The sequence below is a fragment of the Xyrauchen texanus genome, chromosome 16, assembly GCF_025860055.1.
Source record: "Xyrauchen texanus isolate HMW12.3.18 chromosome 16, RBS_HiC_50CHRs, whole genome shotgun sequence".
In the NCBI taxonomy this organism is placed as follows: Eukaryota; Metazoa; Chordata; class Actinopteri; order Cypriniformes; family Catostomidae; genus Xyrauchen; species Xyrauchen texanus.
The window spans coordinates 30368609-30391117 of NC_068291.1; the positions used below are offsets into that span (position 1 = coordinate 30368609).

Genomic DNA, 22509 nt, shown 5'->3' on the forward strand with positions numbered 1-22509 from the left:
AAAACAATGAACAACTGCTTTAACAATGGAAAAACAGCAGGGACCACATAAGATCTCTCGTTACTTTAGTTAACAACAATCAGTAAATATATTAAAAAAAAATAAGTGTACATAGGCAAACAACTTCCTCTCAGAATGGAGGTTCCTTTGCTCTGGCACAGCCTTTCATTGACCTTCTGTAACTGTGCATTTAGCCAGGGGTCAGGATTATTTTTGATTGAAACCGTAAATAATTGATCCGGCTATGCTAAAGTCCGAGGGCTGATAGAAATAAAACAACAAATTTATTATCATAATCATGATAAATTATTTTATTGGTCTGGATGTGGCAGGGAAGGAGTGTATACAGATCCTCTATACTGGCCGTTTCCTTTAAAATGTTGATAGTTTATTAAGGAGACCAGATAAGAGCAAAGAGAATGATGGAGAATTGTAAAATCCAGAGGGGAAGGAATGGTCAGACTTAAGAGAGGAGGAGGGAGGAAGGTTGCGCTGTTTTACTTCCAGTGTAAACACTGATGGCGAGTAAGGAAACAAGAATAATTTTCCTCAAGGGTCAGAGTGAGTCAGTGTGCACACACACACACAGTGTTCATGGTAGCTTGCGTTTGAGTTTCAAGTAGGGTTGCTGTAGACAGGGAAATGAAAAAAAGTTGCCATTCCTACACACTTCAGTATCAGAGCTGTCAGCATTAAAGGCCACATTCAAAGACATTTTTTTTTGACTGTAAGGAGTCTGTTATCAAAGGTTCTGAGATAAAAATAAAATTTAATGTCAAGGTAATAATAATTTAAAAAAAAAAGTAAATTAAATACATTGTTGTATCTTTTGACATAAAATGTGCATTGGTTTTGAAATTAGAGCAAATTTTCAAATGGTTTGTTAACATTCCATACCGAACCATGCTCAAGTGGAAATGTTACTAGAACCGTTACTCACCGTGCTCCGAACTGTTCAGCATGATGGTGGAAGAGAGCTTATAGAGCCATGGTGTTCTTGCTACCAATTAAAGAGTCCAGCTCGAGTCATTTTCAATCCTTTTCCTCCCTTTCCCACCCAATCATTTATTGCCCTCTCTCAATTATCCCTTTCAATAAAAACTGTAAAAAAAAAGACCAAAACAATGATCAATAATATCATCACTGCTGGCCATTCATGTTACAAATTAACTGCATGTCTATATGTGCACAGGCTTTTAATGACAGAATACGGAGTGTGGTATACAAGTCATTACACTCAACACACAACTTCATGTTGTTCCAAACTCATTTTACTTTTTTCTTCTGTGGAACACAAAAATAGGTAAATAATAGGTAAAATGTTTGCCTCACTTTCCATTTACTTTCATTGCTTCTTTTCTCTATTCAATGAAAGTGAATGGTGACTGAGATTGTCAGTCCATAACATTCTACCAAACATTTTCTTTTTTGGGTGAACTAATTCTTGAATACTGAAGACACATGCAGTTTCACAAAAGCAACGGATAAGGTATATTCATCAATATATGGCTTTTGTGGATGTGCATGATGTATCAAATCTGCATGTAAAAGATTTGGGCCACCATTCCACAGCCTTCGCCTCATCTTCCTCACCAAATTAATTTTCCCCTCCATTTGGATCGTTCTCTTTTCCTCATCTCTGTAGCTCTACATTGTTCCTGGCAATAAAGAAATTTGATGTGTTAACATCCTCGTCGCCCACCCTCTCTCTCGCTCACTCTGTTTCCGCGGTTACCGGTCGCGCTGTTTGGTTATGCAATGCACCGCGTTCTCAGGCTTCGAGACGGGACCTACAACCACACAACTGCCATCGGCAACGGACAGAGAACGGCAGGGTGGGGAGCTCATTGCTGCAGGTTGCTGATCTCTTGAGCATAGCCAGCCTTGGTCTGAAGGTGTCTACACACATCTGTAGCTTGCTTCTACACCAATGGAAAAAGAGGAGAGCAAGAAGACAATCGCAGAAGAGGCAAATCAGAGAGAAGGTGGGGGCGAATGTTAGTTACAAATGCTGAGCCGCTTCTCTTTTTAGATGCTAAGAGGTCAGATAGACAACAGTGAAAGAGGGAAGGACAAGAGTGTGTGAATAGCAAGAGTGTGTGTTTGGGTGAGAAAGAGGGACGGGGTAGGGAGAGAGAGGTGGGGGGGACTAAGAATAGGAGTGATTTTAAGAAGGGGGGCTTTTGGAAAAAAGGAGAGAGGGAGATAGGAAGAGAGGAGGGGGTGTGGAGAGGGAGGGGAGGAGAGAAGGGAGCGGATTTCTCAGAGACCCCTTGAATGAATGGTGCGAGCTGTTCAAGCAGAGAATCAAAAATAAACAACGCTAGGAAGAGGAAGAAAAAAGAAAAAAAGGACTGAATGAGTGTGGAAATAAAAGGAAGGGCTTCTTCAGGCTGGCAATACATAAGGAGGCTGGAATATTGACACAGATAGAACGAGAGAAACCCAGAGGGAGAAAGAGACATCGAGAGAGTGAGATAGAAGGGGAGGGATGTTGGGGACTGAGATTGTAGTCTGCGTAACACACACGGCTCAAGGAGATGGTGTTGTAGACCTACTCAATCTCCATTCTTTCTTTCCCTCTCTCCACCTTTCATTTCGCTCTCTTTTTCTCTTTACCATCTCAGGAACATTGCATGGACGTTTGGCCAGCTGGCCCTCGTGTTGCCGCCAGCCAAGATATGCCTCTCCTGTGATGAGCACACAGCATGCCGTTTCTTCCCCATGATCTCCCACGCAGAAGGGTAAGACTCCTTATTTCTTGCTACATTTTCTGCATTTTAATATTTACTCGAAATCCGCGTCAGTCATTTGAGTCAATCATAACATTTGTATTACTGTCTTTCTAACTACTTTATTGTCTTGCTTTGCTCGCTCACCACTGTCTACTTCACCGTTCCTTTCTGGAGCCAAGCTGCATGTTTGGCCCCAGGCTGCTTATCGAGGTTGATGTACTGGTACCTAGTTGCTTGCTTGTGTTTGTGTCCCCCAACGAATGTGGCACCATGTTAAACCCCCTTTTGTGTGCTATTGCACAGGGAACACACACAATACCTAAAAGACAGCATTGTGCATGGAAGAGGTGGTGAGAAAAAGAAAGAGAAATGATTAAGCCTGTATGGAGGAGGCAAATAGCAAGTGAGAAGACTTAAACGTACAGTAAATAATCTCGGCTGCCACAAGTCTCCCTGTTTTAGCAGCTCCATAGGGAAATATCCTTTTCAGAGGGGGAATCCATCATGAAGGGGGGAAGACATCCTCTTTTGTGTTCATTACTCCAACCTCGCAACAGAGCAATCTGAGAGAGGAAAATTTCACCCTCCGTGCTGCTCAACAGAGTGATTTACCTAACCGTTTAGTCTGGGCTCTGGATTTGTGCTTCTACTGCCTGTCTGAGAACATAGGGGATCAGACCAAGGAAAATGAGAGACAGATTGAGTGAGAAACTAAGAGTTAATTGTTTGACCATCTCATTCTGTGAGTACATCTGTCCATCCATGCGTCTCACGTTGCTCTCCTGTTTCTCCCCAGATAAACATCCTGGAGTCAGAGGTGGAGGGCCAGAATGGGGACGACCACCGTCAGTATAGAGGAGGTTCGGGCGCAGGAGGGTAAAGAAGAACGAGAAGAGTCCATCTTGGCCTTGCTGGGGATCATCGGAACCTTTCTGAACCTTTTTGTCATCGTTTTTGTTTACATCTACACCACCCTGTGAGGAGGTTCACGTGGCAGGGGGCAGGTGGAAGTAAGGGGAGGTGTCGAAAATCGATATGACAGAGGGGTCTACGTCTTACAGAGAGGAACATGGAAGATGACACTGGGCCGGTCAGGACAGGGAAAGTGACACTTGCCTCATGACCACTAATTTAAGGGCAGATGTATCGATGTATTCATGTGACAGCAGACTTTTTAATACAGAGTTCTGGACACTAGGAGAATGATTCTTGGATATACTAGATACGCAGCCTCAAAGGACATGGTCATGGGCCAAGGGACCTTACATTTGCCCATCAATAGGAATAACATTGAGCACTGCCTGACTTCAATTACAAGGTTACACATATGCAGAAAGACCATATTGAACAAACAAAGTGTTACATGCCAATGGAATGGTTCTTTTCATATTAGACATCTAATCCACTAATGGATAAAGGCTCTGCAATAACATGGAACAATTATGAAATATTTTTCTATTAAAATAAAAGAGAGAATGAGACTCTTTGGGATGGTGGACCAATTTACAAGTTCTGATAGCTGGACCTCGTGGGGGCTTGCTACAGTTCGGTGACATTTGGAAAAGTAGACAGAGACACTCTTTTTCATTACAGTTCCTCTCTTGTTCTGACTGGTGGAAGATAAACAAAACAATACAAATATGAGTGTGAGTTTTCTCTCCGATTTAAGGGCATTGTCAGACAATGTTTCTGCGCAAAGTAAAAGCTTTTGTGCCAATACATGATTACATATTAGATGTACTGTGCCATAAGGAATCTGATCAATAAAATTATATGCTATGGATTGGGATGTCTTCAGACAACTCAGTGTAGTTTTGTGTGTTGCATGTTTGTGTCTGTGGAAATATATAAATTATTTTAGCTATATCATTGTCTGTTTTTGTTGCTTGTGAAAGATCTAAATTTGAGAACATTTGAAGTTGCCCAATCATACTCGTGCTGGCCTAGAGTTTCAGGCTAGTTCCGAATCAGTTTTTCAAGTAGGACTTCGGGCTAGGGTCGACTTCAGGTTTGTATGAATGAAAAAATAAACAGGCTTACCGAACTCGTTTCGCGCACACGCTCTCACTCACGGAAACGCAGGAATGGACGAGTTACAGGTTCACATCGAACATGTTTTTGCGCTCATCTGTTCTGTTTTCCCATTATTTTCCTATGTAAACACATTTTTAGCACATTGTTCTGCACAAAGAGAGGGACTGTTGCAGTGTTTCACATTATTCCAGATTGTTCTGCACCAAGAGAGGGACTGTTGCAGTGTTTCATTTTATTCCAGATTGATCTTAACCAAGTGAAGTTTCAGCAAATAAACGGTAAGTCAATGCTTTTTCCCCTTTTGCTCTAGTGTACTAAGGAGCTGCGGTGGCTTGTTAAAACTGTGTATGTTTACTGTTTCAGTACTGTTACAAATGTTGCCTATATGCTAACATAAAGCACAGCCTATTGCAAAAGTACTTGCTAGGAGAAGAAATTAGATTGTAAGAAATTATGGATTCGGGCTTAAAATCTGACGGTATCATTTGGGCCAGGTAAGGTCAGGCCACACAGTCTCGGGTACAGGTTGGGTTTAATTTTAAGGCCCGTGCAGACCTCTATGCTGCCCTGCATTTTTGTGTGTATGCAAGTGTCAAGCATTTCGGTCTGTGTGTGCTTGTGTGTACATAAAACTCAGCTCACTGTAAAAAGAGACAGGTGAAACATACAGAGGAGAGTTGCAAAGAGAGAAAGGAAAGAGGATGTGGCAGTGATGGTTACTGGTTTTCTGTCTTCTATTTTCTTGCCTCTGTTCTATCGGTGATGGAGGTATTTTTAAGCCCTTTGAAAATGCAGAGGTCAGTTTCCTGTCACATGTGATCGAGAGAGGAAGAGATGGCTGATGGGAGCTCCATGCATGAGAATGAGGCTTCAGAATCTACTCTAAACACATCACATCCACAGCCTCTGGAACCTGTGCACACGCACACAACTTTGCTCATATATTTTAATGGGTACATACCATAGACTTTTATTGTTTTTATATAAGGCTAACTATAATTACTATAAACCTAAACAAACCTTAAACATTACCCTAACATAATTTTCTTTAGCATTATTAGAATTTAAATTTATTTTAAATTGATGTATGGATCATCTTTCCTAATGAGGATGTCCCAAAATTGAGGTTTTGTCCGATTTCGCTCACTTTTGGGTACAAATTTAAACCCTCTCATCTAGCTCTCAGGTCAGTGAAAACCTTCTACACAAGTTCTCATATCAGCATAAAATCTCTATACCTGCTCTTAGCTCTATGCAAACCCTCTACACCTGTTCTCAAGTTCGTGTAAACCTTTAACACCTGAGTTTAGGTCAGTGTAAACGCTACCAGCTCTCAGGTTAGAGTAAACCCTCTAGACAAGCTCTCAACTAGGGCTGGGTATTGATACAGATTTCCTGATCAAATATCAATCTTTTACTCTCAACATGCAATGAAAGGACTACTGTGCTAATAACTACTTCTCCACTAGGGATGCTGTGATTATACAGTTTAACTATTAACCACGATTATAAATGTTACTGTTAATTTAACCAGAAGATTTTAGAAACCATGTTTAAAACCATTAAATATTTAGTTATATGAGGCAAAGATATTATATATATAATTGTTACACAAGCCTGGCTCCTGGCAGGCAACATGAAAAAAAGGCAACACTCAAATTAGCATAAAGAAATTAATATATTTAAACAAAAGAAAATAAAGATGTTTCAAATTGTCCAAATAATAGTCAAACCAGCCTCCCAGCAGTACTGGAATCAAGGGGAGAGCAAGACATCTTTATCCTTGTGCCCATCAGCCGAGCAACCAAGGAACGCTCCCCCAACACCCGCTGACACAAATCAGAGCAACCACCAGGGCTGTCACATAATGTATAAATATATAATATAAAATAGTTTTTCATAAGATTTTGTAAGCCTAAATTAGAAAATTCTTGTCACAGATTAAACATGGAACTTTCAATTTAATAATAAATAATAAATAATAATAATAATAATAATTCATTCATACTCAGTCAATTCATGTGAAACTGAAGCTTAAACACACAATTTCCAAAATATAACGGAGCGTGTAGTTACTATCAGTGGGTGAACTTGAAAAGTTGCATCTTAAGTCGTCCTCATTATTTAAAGCATTGCTTCTGTACAAATTCACCGCGTTCAACAATAAATGTCAATTTTAGATCGGACTTTAAATTACCTGCTGTACGCAATGTTCTAATTATGCATAGTCCACAGGTTTATTTTAAGGTGCTGTGGACAGAATTTACATAGAGTCTATCGCCGATTCTTTATGTTGGGGTGTCTGACAGACAACGGATTGTTTAATAAACTGTTGCAGATGAAATAAAACTGCTGAATGCCATGAACTACATGTTGCACACCCACAATAATCATACATGTACACTTTTGAAGAACTATGGTTACATTAGCACATCACTGAGCTCAGGATGCACATAAGTGGTGTCGTGCCCTAGATTGGAGCGTCACTTATTACCTCCTATTTTTTTTATTGTGTGTGTGTGTGTGTGTGTGTGTGTGTGTGTATTTATCGGTTTTCTTATTATAGGGCTTCCCTTAGCATCCACATACCCCAGAAATATTTCCAATTGTTATGATACATATTTTTTGCATCAGTGCTGTAGCATAATAAGAAAATGTGCAAATAATCGTAAAACAGTTTAACCGTGATTTTTTTTTCTCAGACAGTAATCTAACGGTCAAAACACACACTAGGGCATCCCTATTCTCCACTATACAGCTCATTCACTGGTGAGTGAACATTTACTAGCCAATCATAGACCTTTTACACTGCGAGCCAAATTATTAGGCAAATTGTATTCCTCAGGATTCATTTTATTGTTGAACAAACACAAGGCTCTCAGTCAATCCAAAATGATATTGAACCTCAAACCTGACTGTTTAACAAAGAGAAAGTGAGTTTTTTTTTTTCCTCAGGGGAATATATAAGTGTGCACAATTATTAGGCAACTCAATTATTTATTCTCAATTTTTAGAGTAGATACAAATAAGTAACAAAATGACGCAACCAAATATTTGATTGCCAGGTGGTCACGCTTGAAATTTAGCCGTTTCAAGAGTGTTGCATCCATCTGAAAGGCATTTTACAATATTTAACTTTTCAGTGTCAGTTAAATCTCTTTTTTGGCCCATTTTAACTGTGGTAATGAAGCTGCCTAATAATTATGCACACCTTGATATAAAGTGTTCGTCACTTTCACCACACCCTCACACATTAAACAATACATACCACCTGAAAACTATTGAATCCAATAAGCATTCAAGTTTATATGGTTTGGAGTTGGAAAATGTGCATGGAAATAATGATAAGATCAGAATACTCACTTGCCTAATAATTGGGCACGCCGTATAGAGTCGCATAGCATGAGATTTTATTGAACATGCGATTTGCATTATAGAGCGTTGCCACAGAGTGAAAGATTGATTTTAGGAATTATGACATAGGGATGCGCACGAGTACTTGGATGTGGTAGTAATGATCGACATGAAAATGATGATCGTGCATGATGTGACTTTTCACTTAATTCGAAATTCAGTTACAATTACCTGACAACTAAACACAAACGTGTCAAAGGGGGAGCTTATTTTTTATTTTGAGATCGATTATGTTGTGGTTTTGAGGGGTACATTGATTTTCAGAGACATCTCATAGCAACCAAACTGATATACAACACTGCAATGCTATCGTTCCGAGAATCAAAAGAGAGTGTAATTAACAGTGTTTTGAACAACGGTCTCTTCAAAACGTTTGCTAAACATGTTTTATTGTAATTTAAATGTAAGAACTTTGACTCGTTAATGGATATTATTTAATAAAAGTGAATGTTTGTTACTGACTGTAAACCTCCCTGCCCTGGGTGCCGAAATGTTTGCGTGAAGTAACACACCTGCATCTCAACGAAATGGGAGTTGAAGATATCTGCGTGAGTTTTCAAATTAGAAGTCTGACATTATGTGTCATTCCATTGCACTTTTCCCAGTTGACAGGTGGAAATTACAACTCTCAGAGTTGAATGGAAAGCTTCATGAATCATCACAGCAACAAAATGGAGCATCCCGGCATTCCCCACAGGAACAAACACTTGGGGAGACGCACACCAGGCATGTGGCAGTGAACTCAACTCACTTAAGCAGCACATATACAGCAGGCGAGTGTTTCTACACCAGTTCTAAGCTCTGAAAACCTTCGACACCAGCTCTCAAGTCAATATAAATTACAGATGTGTGCAACGAATAATTACACAGACATTTAAACTGAAATGTTGTAGTTGACTTTTCTAAAAAGACACCCACATAAAACAGTAAAAAAACCTGTATGTATATGCAATCCATTTGAAATACTTAATCTATTATTCAGCCAAATTTTAAAATAAATGCTACTGAAAAAGGAAAATGTTAACCAATAGGCATATTAATTTGAAATGTAATGAATAGGCAGTACAAGACTAATAAGAGCAAACCTAATAGCTTGTTCTAAAGATAATTGACCTAGTAAAAGTTACCCAACATTTTACAGCAATCAGCACATTGTTGAAAATAATTAACAGGTAAAACGGAAAAAAAAAAGTTCTAAATAGCTGCATATATTTGCAATGTGCATTAGCCTATGATCTACTACATAATGTTACAGCTGTTCGATTAAGAAAATTAGCTAATAACACAAAAATTGCTAGGATAGAAAAAAAGGCCTATGAGAAACATAAACCTAATATTTTGTCCTAAAACTTGACTGAATAAAAGATATCTTAACCATAGCAGTTGGTACTTTGATGAAAACTAGCCTTGATAAACTTGATAAAAAATTGTGTGAAAAAAAAGGCATACCTTAGCATACAATAATAATTTACTACTTCAGACCATACATTTTTGATGAGCAAAATGAATGTCAATGTGGACGGGACCTGACACACAAAAAAAGTTAACACTAGTAATTCCAATGCCAACTAGCAGCAGCAGTATCGTTTAGTCAACTAGTCTTGCACACCCCAAGTGTTAACACTACACCTGCTCTCAGGTCTGTGTAAACCCTCTACACCTTATGGATTTGCACAGTACAGCCACCTCTTCCAATCATGAGAGCTTAAAGGGGTCATGACATGAGAAACCAAATTTGCCTTGATCTTTTGGTATATAAGAGGTCTTTGTATCATTAAAACGTCCTGCAAGTTTAATATTTTAAGACGTCCTCCCCATTCTAAACGAATCACTTATTTAATCAAGCTCAAAATACAGCTCGTTCTGGATTCATGGTTAGAAGTGACGTGTCGGTTAGAAGTGACGTAACAGCGTTTGCATATGACCGCCTCCAGCACAAGATAACTACGCTTTAAGCGCAAGACTACGCTCATTTCAGTATCGCCGTCGCCTCACAAGTGTTCAGTCGATGGACAGCGAGCTCTGACAGAGACTACTTGTGCACAGGAAAATTACGATGCCACACAGATGTGCTGTTCCTGGCTGTGGTCAAACAAAACCTCTGAATAAGCTGCCGAAAGATCCAGACGTCAGGGAAAAATGGATGCAGTTTATTTTTTGCGGACGTCCCAGTCACGGCAGTGTTAACTTAAGCGTTTGTTCTGTACATTTTAAGGATGACTGTTTTGAGAACAAATCTCAATATGATGCTGGCTTTGCCAGAAAACTGTTGCTCAAAGATAAGTCCGTGCCGACTATTCTGGGAACAACGACGACGCAAACTGTAAGTAATCTATTTTAAACTTTAAACTACTTTTTAAAGCGCAATTTCATTCATTATGAATAATCACAGTGTTTTTACTTAGTTTACTTGCATATTGTTCTGGCTGGGAGCGTCAATAATTGATACATAGGCACTGACGTTAGCCAATCATAACAGTGGGCGTTAACACTGAAGTCTTAAATGGAAAACGCCCCCAAAACAGACTGTTTGAATCAGAGGATGAGAAACAGGGTGGGAAAAGGTCATAAATCACTAGATTTTAAAAGTTTTTCTTAAAAAAAAATATATGAATACTATAATTGCACCTAAGGGAACATAATAATACAATAAAAAAAACCATGTCATGACCCCTTTAAGCGAAATATAGCACTTCAAGCAGTTTGACGGACATGACCTCCTGGCACACGCATATGAATATGGATTGAACTTATGCTTTAGAGATTTCAGCTTGCAGTTACAGAAGGAGTAATGTAGAGGTGTGTGTGTGTGTGTGTGTGTCCTGGGGTCGGTCCAGTTTAAGTCACCCACGTGGGGTGTTACACGTGATGCAGTGGTCAAAGACATATGAATCATAACTGCTTTCTTCACGTTTTTGCTATTCACAGGCCAATTTGTCAATGCACAGATGCACACTTAAACCTAGGTTGGGTTGCAACAATAAGGATTAATCAAGGATTTATCTGATAATTCTTTTGCACCAAACTTTTTTTTTTTTAATCAGGTTTACATTTAAACCATTGTTTTGATCCTCAATAAAATGTCACAGTAAATCTTTATTAACTTATAGCTTTATTGCTCCAATACTTTCAACTGATTTAAATCTCAGTTAGGGATTAACTCGCAGCTGAAGTGGTTTAAATAAAAGACAACCCTACAATTAAAAATGAATGACTAGGTAAGTGAACATTGGATGTTCCGTAAGCCCTCAGAGAGGCTATTACTATATTATTTGTGTTTAATATGGCCCAAAATCTTGGGCTGTAGGCAGTGAAGTGTGATTTCAAATCCGGGGCACGAATATCACGGTGTCGGGGTGATAACCCACTTCCCTATTCTGTACATATGTGAACACCTTTGTGTATGTACAGAACAGAAACGGGTCTCTCGAGGATTCGACATTTAATGAGACTGTTGACAAGTGACAGGTGATCATTATTGCTCACCTCCTCTATCCTGTCCGCTTCATTCGGCCTTGGCACTTTATTTTTGGCCACAATAGTGGTGCTGACAAGCGGGGAGGCAGTTATCCAAACCTGTGCCACTTGTTTCACGTTTCATCTTATGGTTATTTTTTCTTAAATTATGCTGCCATATTTTAAGACTTGTGACATTCGAAACGTTGCTGCAACATTTTCTCAACCTGCTTGATTAGCGCTGTACTAACGACCAATAGCTAGGTTCAGAATCCATCATGGCAGACAAAATTAATTGCAAGTGAAGGTTTTAATGACAGGTTTAAACTTAGAACTCTGATTTGTTAAACCGTATTTCAAATTAAGTGGTGCAACACAACATTTATTTAAATAAAACTTGATCAACAAACCCTGGATTACCTCTAAACTCAATTTAGCCTAATCTTTTTTGGTGCAACCCACCGTTAGACTGATAACAGTACACAAAAGCCTGGACTGATTCATCCCACCGCTCTCAAACACATCGTGAGACAAAATGGAGGACGTTTTTTGGAGAGTGCAATGAGAGAACAAAGTGCTAACTGTTGTTTACACATAAACGAAAGACTAACACCTCGAAAACTTGCCCTACTTGACTAAACCACGTCAGCACTGTTTCACATGAATGCATTCACACATCCACTAACGTTATATATGAGCCTTACAGCATATGTCAGGGATGCTGTGTGTAGGAGTGTGTGATGTCCCCATAATGAAAACAGCTTTTAGAAGACTATGAAATAAACAGAAGAAAACAATGTGGAGACAGCAGCACATACACACAAGTTACCACAACTGGCAATCTTATGTATAAAAACTGATAGCACAATGTATTAACTGATGATTTTTAGGCAAGCATCACTATACTATTGCTCATACTTAGGGTTATAGATTTGGACAAACCCCTGACAAAATCTGGTAAAAGTAAAACGAGAAAAGAAATGCTCCAATAGATGGTTCTATGTTAACTTAGTGTTGCACAGTAGCCTTTAAGATTAAGATTCAACTTTATTGTCATTGTGCAGATTACAGGTACAGAGCCAATGAAATGCAGTTGTTTTCACATATCCCAAGTTCAGAGTGCAAGGTCAGCGCAAGGTGTCCCTGGAGCAGATAGGGTCAAGGGCTTTGCTCAAGGGCCCAACAGTGGTATCTTGGCGGTGCTGGGGCTTGAACCCCTGACCTATCGGTCAGTAACCCAGAGCCTTAACCCTCTGGGGTATGAGGGTGTTTTGGGCCCTGGAGAAGTTTTGACATGCCTTGACATTTGTGCTTTTTTCAGTTGCTTAAAAACATATTAATGGCTTAAGTCTGATGGCACTGTATTCAACACAAACTGGGCTATAATAATATGTGAACAACATGTATGTACATGTTTGTATTTTTGAGAAAATAACATTTATGCATGGTTTTTGAAAAAACAATTTTTTTAAGTCAGTAAAAACAGTGATATTGTGAACACTTTTTACAATATAAACAAATCTGTTTTCTATTTGAATATATTGTAAAATGCAATTTGTGATCAAAGCTGAATTTTCAGCATCATTACTGCAGTCTTCAGTGTCACATGCTCCTTCAGAAATCATTATAAGATGGTGATTTTCTAATATGGGCATATTTAAAGTGCATTTTACTCAGGTAAATACACTTAACCTGAGCACATATTTGCAAGCACAAGCTTTGTTGATGATAATGTGGCAGCATAAACACTAGACAAAATATAAATCTAAACATTCATATTATTTTGATATCATATTACATATCATATTTATATCATACAGCATACATTTTAAATACCTGCTTTAGCTGAAACAGCATTTAAATGTAACTAAATCTTGCATTTTAAGAGTCATATTTCAAATGTCAATACTCTGAATCCTGGCTGGCAAGTCTGAAACAGTCCCACTAGTAAAATATGTACATGTTTATATACAATAGCATGTCAACTAATGAAAACTAAATGACTTGTCCGAAACTGTATCCTCGGCTGGATCAAGTCTATAATAGGTAGATAAATTAGGTGAGCCAGCTGAAACATGTACATCACATTTTTTCATACCGATTACATTGCAGGAGAACACAGAGACTGCTGAAAGCTCACCCTTTTTATTTTCTTTATTTTACAAAAGCACAAGGTTTAGTTATTATTGTGAGTGTACACAAATAAAAGTACACCCTTTATAGTCTCTAATGATGTCTATTATTGTCTGTATACCCAAAATGACGGAGTATTTTATGTTGTTTCTGCTGTAATGATAAAAAAATCCAACAGGACGTGCCGGCACGTCCGTCGACCCCAGAGGGTTAACCGCTGAGCCACCACTGACCACTACTTCAGGTGTGCACGTTGCGGATTGCTCCGCGCACAGTATGTGATGAAAATTGCAGCATCAGCAAAAACGCAATGCTTAGTAGTGATGATGCTTTAATCTTAAAAACAAACTTTTTTTCAGAGGGTTTTACCATGCAACCTGTCTAAAGCACAGCATGTTGTCAGCACACTCATTAAAGAGCTGCAACAAAAAATTATGAAAACAAGTCAACCTCACTAATAGACAAGTCAGTTGTTGCATGACAAGTTGAACATTATGATCCATCCATAGACCAGTCTTCACTTCCTCAATGAAAATTTGTTTGTGGCCACTCACATACACAAACACACACAGAGCTCTATGCTGCAAACATATATTCAGTTTTTTTGCCTCAGGCTGTTTCCTAATGCTTTTTAGAAGCAGTAGTCCACCTCTTCTTGTCTCTTCTCCCTCCCGTTCATCAGCTGGATGGGGCATTATTACAGCAGAGTTGACCTGAGATGCTCATTTCCTGTTTCACTGCCACAAAGACAAACTACAGATCTAACAGCACAAAACACACACTCTTTACCAATGTGTGTGTGTGTCTCTCGCTCTCAGTTGTTACCACAAAGATTGACCAAATTAGCTCCCCCTGCTGGTTGTGCAAGTTTAGAATGCAAACATTTGTGTGTTGTTGATTGGAGTCACAAACTGTGGTTGAAACCTCCAGCTAAAATCTGGAGCCAATTACTACACTCATCATTTTATTGGCACTTCTTTAAATAAGCATGAAGAAATAAACACCCTGCACACTCAAACACCAACACTCAAAGCAATCTGACAGAGCTCCAATACCAAAAAGCAAAGCAGTGTTTGTTCTTGGCTCTTAACACAGGTATGTAGTAGAATATACTAGCACACACACACTTTTAACCAAGCAGCAGTTACTTCAAGATTCTTGCCTACAACAACAGGCCATGCAATGCATCTGGTCATCTTAGAATCTAATTATGCATTAAAAAAAGTTAATGTCCATGTTAAATGTCAACTACCCTTATAAATGATGTATACTCGTCAAAATGTAGGAGTGCTACTAAGCTCTGCTCCAAGTAAATGCTATAATCACTCAATGGCACATTCTGTGGTAAGTAAAACTGAGAAGAAAAACATGATTGAGAGAGAGAGAGATCTCTATAAAGAGGCAGGGGCTCCACCTGCTGTTTCCATACACAAAGAGAACCTTAAAATACAGTATCTTTCTCTCAGGTACTAATAAAATAATGCTACTAAATCTACTTAAAAGCAGAAGGTTTTATTTTAAAAACAGCAAATCTGTAAAAATCACAGACCATGTCTTCCTATGTGACATGCATACTCAGATCTGACAGGCATCTCCTACCTGAATCGTTGCGTAAATATGAGGACATGGCAGGGATAAGACAGGACTGGCTGAGAAGTTCCTGCAGGACGGATGGCAGCAGTGAGCTGCTGAGATCTCTGATCTCTCCTGAGAGTGTCTCACCAGAATCCATGCAGCCCGATGGGTTAATGTAGCTTGCCAAAACCTGACAGACACAAAAACAAAAGATATCAGACATCTACACAAAAGGTAGGCACAATATACAAAGAATATGAATGACAGTAGATGTTGCCAATTAATCCGAATCTCCCATGTGAGCAACACGGTTCATTGGGTCTGGAACATAAACGAACCACTAAACCACCGCTCTGGCTTTCATTCTTTATTTTTACAGTTTATACTAGATGGTAAACGTCCTACTGTGAAAGTCTTGTGAGAGTTGCATTTGCTGCTACTAAAGTTAAATTTAGGGTTAGGTTTAGGGGTATTGGTAAGGTTAGAGTGAAGGGTTTCTACAGGACTCCAAATAAACATAAAAAACATAGTATGAATGTCAGACGCAACCTTCATGGGACTTTTCACATTAGGACGGTTACCATCTAGACCCTCCAACCCTCACACACACACCTGTAACAGGCAGGTCACATGCTCCTCCTCTAGACGCTGTTTGGTCAGGGCCTGCTCTACATCCCAGCCTGATGCTGTGGAGCCCGTCCCAAAGCCAGTTCCTTTGGCCCAGTATAGCTGCTGCTCTTCTGTGGTGCCACCGGCATGTCCGCTGGTGACCTGTGGCTGAAATACAAACAGGTTCCCATCAAACTGGACATGATCACTCATTTGTCAGAGATATGGCCGAAAATGGTTATTCCTCTCATTTAAACTCTGATTCCTGCTTTCTTTCTTCACACACACACACACACACACACACACACACACACACACACACACACACACACACACACACACACACACACAGATCTTAAAAGATGTGACATCCAGCTGTTAGCTTGCTCTAAGGAAAGATAGTAAGTTAACCCAACAATGTTCACAAATCTTAACAATACTTCAGCAACATTATGAGGGGTGAGGATGTGCTGCATCTGCCAAACAAACTTAGCTATTAACTTGTTAATAAGGACAGTGACGATTAGAGGGTAGGGATATGATTTTTTATTGAATTTTCTAAATATTTTTTGTCTCTTGCTACCTAAATCTTGCTTTCCTCTTTCAACAAACATGAAAGAACGGCCCATTTTGGGCCGATTCTGCTTTTTGCAAAAGGAAACATTTATTGAAATTTGGAATGCCCAATTCCCACTACTTAGTAGGTCCACGTGGTGACTACGAAACCTGCATCACTTGCACGAGCATTATGGCTCAACGTGTCACATGAACTAACCACTGTGCTACAGCTCTGACGTCAGCTGATTTTGTCATTTGAGAAGTGTGACAGAGAAAATCAGTGAGTGAGAGAGAGAGAGAGAGAGAGAGAGAGAGAGAGAATAAATTCATGTTGACTGCAGTGCTCGTCTTCGGATGAGAGGTTCAATATTTTCTATGCCAATACTTCTGCAGCCCCAAAGATGCCCCTTATGCCTGACAGGCCACTGACCAATGTTCAAATACCCCAACCTGAAACCCACCCCTCACCAAACTATAAATCCATGCAAACACACAACCCAGCATCCAGGACTACAGTTGTTTTTTTTTTTCTTAAACAGTGGAATTTAAAAAAGAACTCTGGGATGGCTGACTTGCTGGCAATTGATTCTTATGAAAGTCATTTTCTTCAGTATAGGAGGACTGATGATGGTCGTTTTTTTTCTCTCATTATTTTCTCATTATGATTGTGCTGCTGTTGTCCTTTATGAAAAGACTTCCATTTCAGCCAAATGAAACTCTTCAGAACCACTTAATGACTAAAAGAGCTGTCAAACTCCTCTCTACAGCTTCCCTCATAATGAAGGACTACACCTGAATGAGCGGTTGTTCTCTCATGCACACATTTGCCCCTCCTCATTAAGTCAAGGGCTTTGAATAAAGAGTCCTTCAGCAGCCTGTAAAGGGCTACAGTCATTAATAAAATGACATGTCTCTGTCTGAAAAAACAAAAACATCTCCATTAAGGTCTTTACATGAGTGTTCGGCCCACCCAATGCATACACGTCAGCAATCAATCGAAAGCAGCAGTTAAAGGGGCTATAGCTTACTTTTTTCACTCTTTTATTTTTTATCATGAAGTCCACTTTTGTTGATATTCAAGGTTTCATGCACAACACAATTCGGAATTCCACCCTATCTCTGAACCTTAGAATTAAACAGACCTTTAAGACTATATGTAAATTAGAAGTACAGGCACAGTTCATACTGTTGTTTATCAGGGTGTGTCAAGTTGCTGAATATTGTATATTGAATATATAAATCTGTGTGGCCATATGTGAATGTGCTCCTGATTTTGACATCATAACCATGCCAATTTCTCGTGACATGTATCATGTTGCTCAGATCCAAAAGTGCACAATTTTGTTGATTGAATGATAAACAATAGGTACAAGGAGGGTGTAGGTTAACACTGACCTCACTAGAGTTGATGCTGCCGCTGGGCACTCTGGGTGCGTGATGGCTGAGGGCGGACAGGCAGGCCAGAATGAGGTGGATGGCACCGATCTCAAGAGCCATACGTCTTAACAGAAGCCCATCGTCCGTGGTTAGAGGAGTCAAGCTGAACAAGGAACGCAGGACGTGGAAGGGCAATGTTGGCAGAACATTAGCTGAAGGAGACTGCAAGATGTGACCTTGAAGGACAGAGATGGGGAGAACAAGCGAAATTGTTTTAGAGGAAGAATTTTATTTAACGCTTAAGAGTTTACACATAGCTGCAAAGAAAATCCTACAATAATTTGTTAAATATGGGACAATCTAATGTGGCCTTTTTTTTGACACTGACATAAGTATTCAGACCTTTGACTCAGTGCTTAGTTGAAGCACCTTTGGCAGCGATTACAGTCTCAAGTCTTTTTGGGTATGATGCAACAAGCTTTGCACACCTGGATTTGGGGGTTTTCTGCCATTCTTCTCTGCAGATCCTCTCAAGCTCTGTCAGGTTGGATGGGACCGTCGGTGGACAGCCATTTTTAGGTGACTCCAGAAATGTTCGATTGGGTTCAAGTCCGGGCTCTGGCTGGGCCACTCAAGGACATTCAAAGAGTTGTCCTAAAGACACACTTACATTGTCTTGGCTGTGTGCTTAGGGTCACCACTCTGGACTAGGTTTTCATTAAGGATATCTCTGTATTTTGCTGCGTTCAGCTTTCCTTCAACCCTGACCAGTCCTCTTGTCCCTGCTGCTGAAAAACCCACAGCATGATGCTACCACCACCATGCTTTGCCATTGGGATGGTATTGCGCAGGTGATGAGCGGTCCATGGATTCAAGACATGATGCTTGGAATTGAACAGCTCAAACTTTGTTTCATCAGACCACAGAATCGTGTTTCTCACAGTCTGAGAGTACTTTAGGTACTTTATTTTTTGTGTCTTGCACTGAGGGGTGCTTCCGTCTGGCCACTCTGCCATAAAGCCCAGATAGGTGAAGTGTTGCAGTGATGGTTGTCATTCTACAAGTTTCTCCCATTTCCCCACGTGGCCTTGGTCACCTCTCTTACCAAGACCCTTCTCCCCCGATTGCTCAGTTTGGCCGGCCAGCTCTAGGAAGAGTCCTGGTTTTTCCAAATCTATAAGAATTTTGGAAGCCACTGTGCTCTTGGGAACCTTCAATGCAGCCAAAATGTTTTGCAGACTTCCCCAGATCTGTGCCTCAACACAATCCTGTTTTTGAGCTCTGCAGGCAGTTCCTCTGACCTCATGGCTTGGTTTTTGCTCTGATATGCATTTTTAGCTGTGAGACCATATATCATGTCCAATCAATTGAATTAGCCACAGGTGGACTCCAATCAAAGTGCAGAAACATCTCAAAGATGATCCAGAGAAATGGGATGCATCTGACCTAATTTCAAGTGTCATGTCAAAGGGTCTGCATACTTAATGTCAATGTGAAATAAATTTGCAATGTTATCAAAAATGCTTTGTCATTATGGGCAGGGATGTAGTGGAGGCTAAACGCACGTAAACGCCGTTTACGCACTTCCCAAAATTCGGAAATAGCGTTTACCACCTATTTTTAGGTTTATCCACCTCTAAATTGCGTTTATCCACCTCTAAATAGATAGTTCCTAAGCCATTTTAAATTAAGCTTATGTCATTTTAGTTTCATATTGTTCATTATTAGTTTCATAGGTTGTTAAACCTAAGACGAAGTCTTTCATAATGCGCTGCTGCCAGTGTTTCCCATGCGCGTGCAACGATATTGACTACTACCATCTATATACAGCGTGCTGACCTCAAAAATCCAGCTGTATTCTAACAATAACTTAGCTCTCCTTATTAGCTAGGCTCCTTGCATGCTGGCTAATAAGTAATAACTGACAGTGCTGTGTTGGACAGATTTATGCAGCGGTGTTCCATGACGTAGAGAGAGCGCGAGAGGTACGGGTGAGAGAGAGAGAGAGAGAGGGACGAGCGAGAGGTAGCCTAGTGCTGCGCAAATGCGCTACGGCTCTCTGCAATCAAATACGATTTTAAATAGGCTTAGTAAGAAATAAAAAATAAACCGAAAATCAATGTGTGGCGGTCAACGTTGATATTGTGGCGGGCAAAAATTCTTTGATTCCAGCTTGTTAAATGTGAATATGTTCTAGTGTCTTCTCTCCTCTGTGACAGTAAACTGAATATCTTTGAGTTGTGGACAAAACGAGACATTTGAGGACGTCATCCTCCTGGGCTTTTGGGAAACACTGATCCACATTGTTCTGACATATTATAGACCAAACAACTAATTGATTAATCGAGAAAATATTCAACAGATTAATCGACTATGAAAATAATCCCAAATCCCTAATCATTATGTACAAGTGCACTGCATTGGAAGCCCTGGATATAAGCCTCCCTCTCTCTCTCTTAAATATTTTTGTTCTCTCTGTTTTGTCATTTAGTAAACTTTATAGATTTCAACCATATTATTCCTTCTTGGGTCTCTTTAACAAGAACTTAGATTAATGTATGAATTGAATAGTGATTGTGTGACCTATGATGAGGGAACAACCAGTGATACCCTTGGTAGTACCATCAAATGATAGCCTATAGCGATGTCATCAGGATACACATACATCGGTAGGCAGTGGCCCACCTTACCGGGTGACCACGCCGTGGTCAACCAGAATTTATAGTTTACCCACCTCTTTTTTTACCACTACACCTCTGATTATGGGGTATGGAGTGCAGATTGATGAGAAAAGGATCAGGATTTTATGATAAAGCTACAACATAACAAAATGTGAAAAAAAGAAGGGATCTGAATAATTTCTGAATACACTGTATCTGTGGAATATTTTCTCTAGCACTCCATAGCACTTAACCAGTTTAAGCAATCAGCTGACCAATCAACAGTCTAGACTGACAGAAATACACAGTGGAAAACCAATCCAGGCTCAATTAAACCAATCAATGAACCAACAATGCAGTAACCCAATCAATGCTTCCTGTAGGGGCAATTCAGTGTTAGCCTGTATCTGCCTGCAGGGTGTATGCATCAGGACCATTCTCAGTTGTGGTGTTGCGTGGACACAGGAGAGTCTTGAGTCCTGAGGCAGTTGGGGGCAGCTAGGGTTTAAGACCCTCTAAGATGTGTCAGATCATCAAACACATATGCAGTAGCTCTATACCAAACTATAGTGAGCGGAGTCACTGTCAATTATCTACTAGGGATGTCAATTTTTAGAAATGTTTCATAATCAATCGTCATAGAAATGAGCAATTCATTAATGGATTCACGTTAATTACAGGACAACACATAATATGTGCATGTAGCCTAATCTTTAAATATAATTTAAAATTAATACACTTAAGAAATGCTTATGTATTGGCTTTTTCCTCTTAAAATATTCTTAGTTCCATGTATTTTAATAAATGTAGGCTATATTTAGTACGAATTTGTGAATCTGTTAACGAATTAGTTAATACTAACTTGTATACATTTTTGAGTTAATTAAAACTTCACCTTGTGGATCATGGAATATTTTGAACCTTTGGACTTGTTTTTTTTTTTTTAATTAAGTAAAATCATAACATGCTGCGTAAACACAGTAGCCTACAGAACATAATGTTTCTCTGGTGCTGGTGAGATGTCAGCTTAATTGGTCTTCGTGCCTTCCCTGACGATCACTGACATAATTGTAGGTTGGGATGTAATAAGGAGTCCAGCAGATCAAGTGTACGCAGAAAACAATGTTAATATATGGAGAAATGCTCCAACACTGATTACCCTGAGCAATCTCCTTAATCTGTGTGTCGTTGTTTTATGCGAAGACGTGACATGCAGTGCGCAAGAGCCCTCTAGTGGCGGATGACTGTATAGACAGCCTTATCAACGTCTGCTGGCATGATTGCTGAATGCATTACCCCGAAATGAATTAATCGACGATTGATCAGGTTAATTGACCAAATTCTAAACAACAATTAATTGATTATCGATCCATTATTAACATCCATTTGTCTACATAGTCAGCTATCTTCTAAGGGGCCATTCAAACTGAACACTCATATGTGCCACAGAAAAAGCACTCCTCACATGACGTGCTTGGGAAACTTGATTTAGCTTTAGCGTTTTGCTTAGTTAATGACCTTAATCTGAAAAATAACATGGCACACACAAATATAATGTGAAATTACTTTTTAATGATATATATATATATATTTTTTGGCAATAAAATAAATATTACTGATCAATACCAATATACTTAAAGTAAAATCAAAGGAGGAACAGGTGTGATGTCATTTCAAACAAAGTTTGTTGTGGTTTTTTAAAACAGCTCGTCAGTGTGCATATTTAGTAAAATTTTTGTAGCTGTTAAGCATGTATCTACTGCAATTTGTGATGGGTGGCCGTGACCCAGTGCTCCACCTACATTGCAACATATTTTTCCAGTTAATTTCTTCAATCTGTCGAGATCAGTCAACACAATGGGAGGGCAGAGTTGAGTACACCCATCTTTGCAGTAGTATCAATGTCTATCTTTACAAAACAAGTATAAACCATTTTCATGATCTTATGTGGATTATTT

General features: G+C 39.4%; 1 protein-coding gene across 3 annotated transcripts in view; it reads right to left on the reverse strand.

The window, feature by feature from the left end:
* Positions 1-22509, reverse strand: part of LOC127656848 (baculoviral IAP repeat-containing protein 6-like) — a 191222-nt gene that overhangs the window by 60473 nt on the left and 108240 nt on the right. For all 3 annotated transcript variants that reach the window (XM_052145341.1, XM_052145340.1, XM_052145342.1), the window contains exons 63-65: positions 17910-18127; positions 15960-16124; positions 15372-15537 (exon numbers count right to left, since the gene is read on the reverse strand). In XM_052145341.1, coding sequence (XP_052001301.1) covers positions 15372-15537; positions 15960-16124; positions 17910-18127 — 549 coding nt within the window. The remainder of the gene's footprint in view (positions 1-15371; positions 15538-15959; positions 16125-17909; positions 18128-22509) is intronic.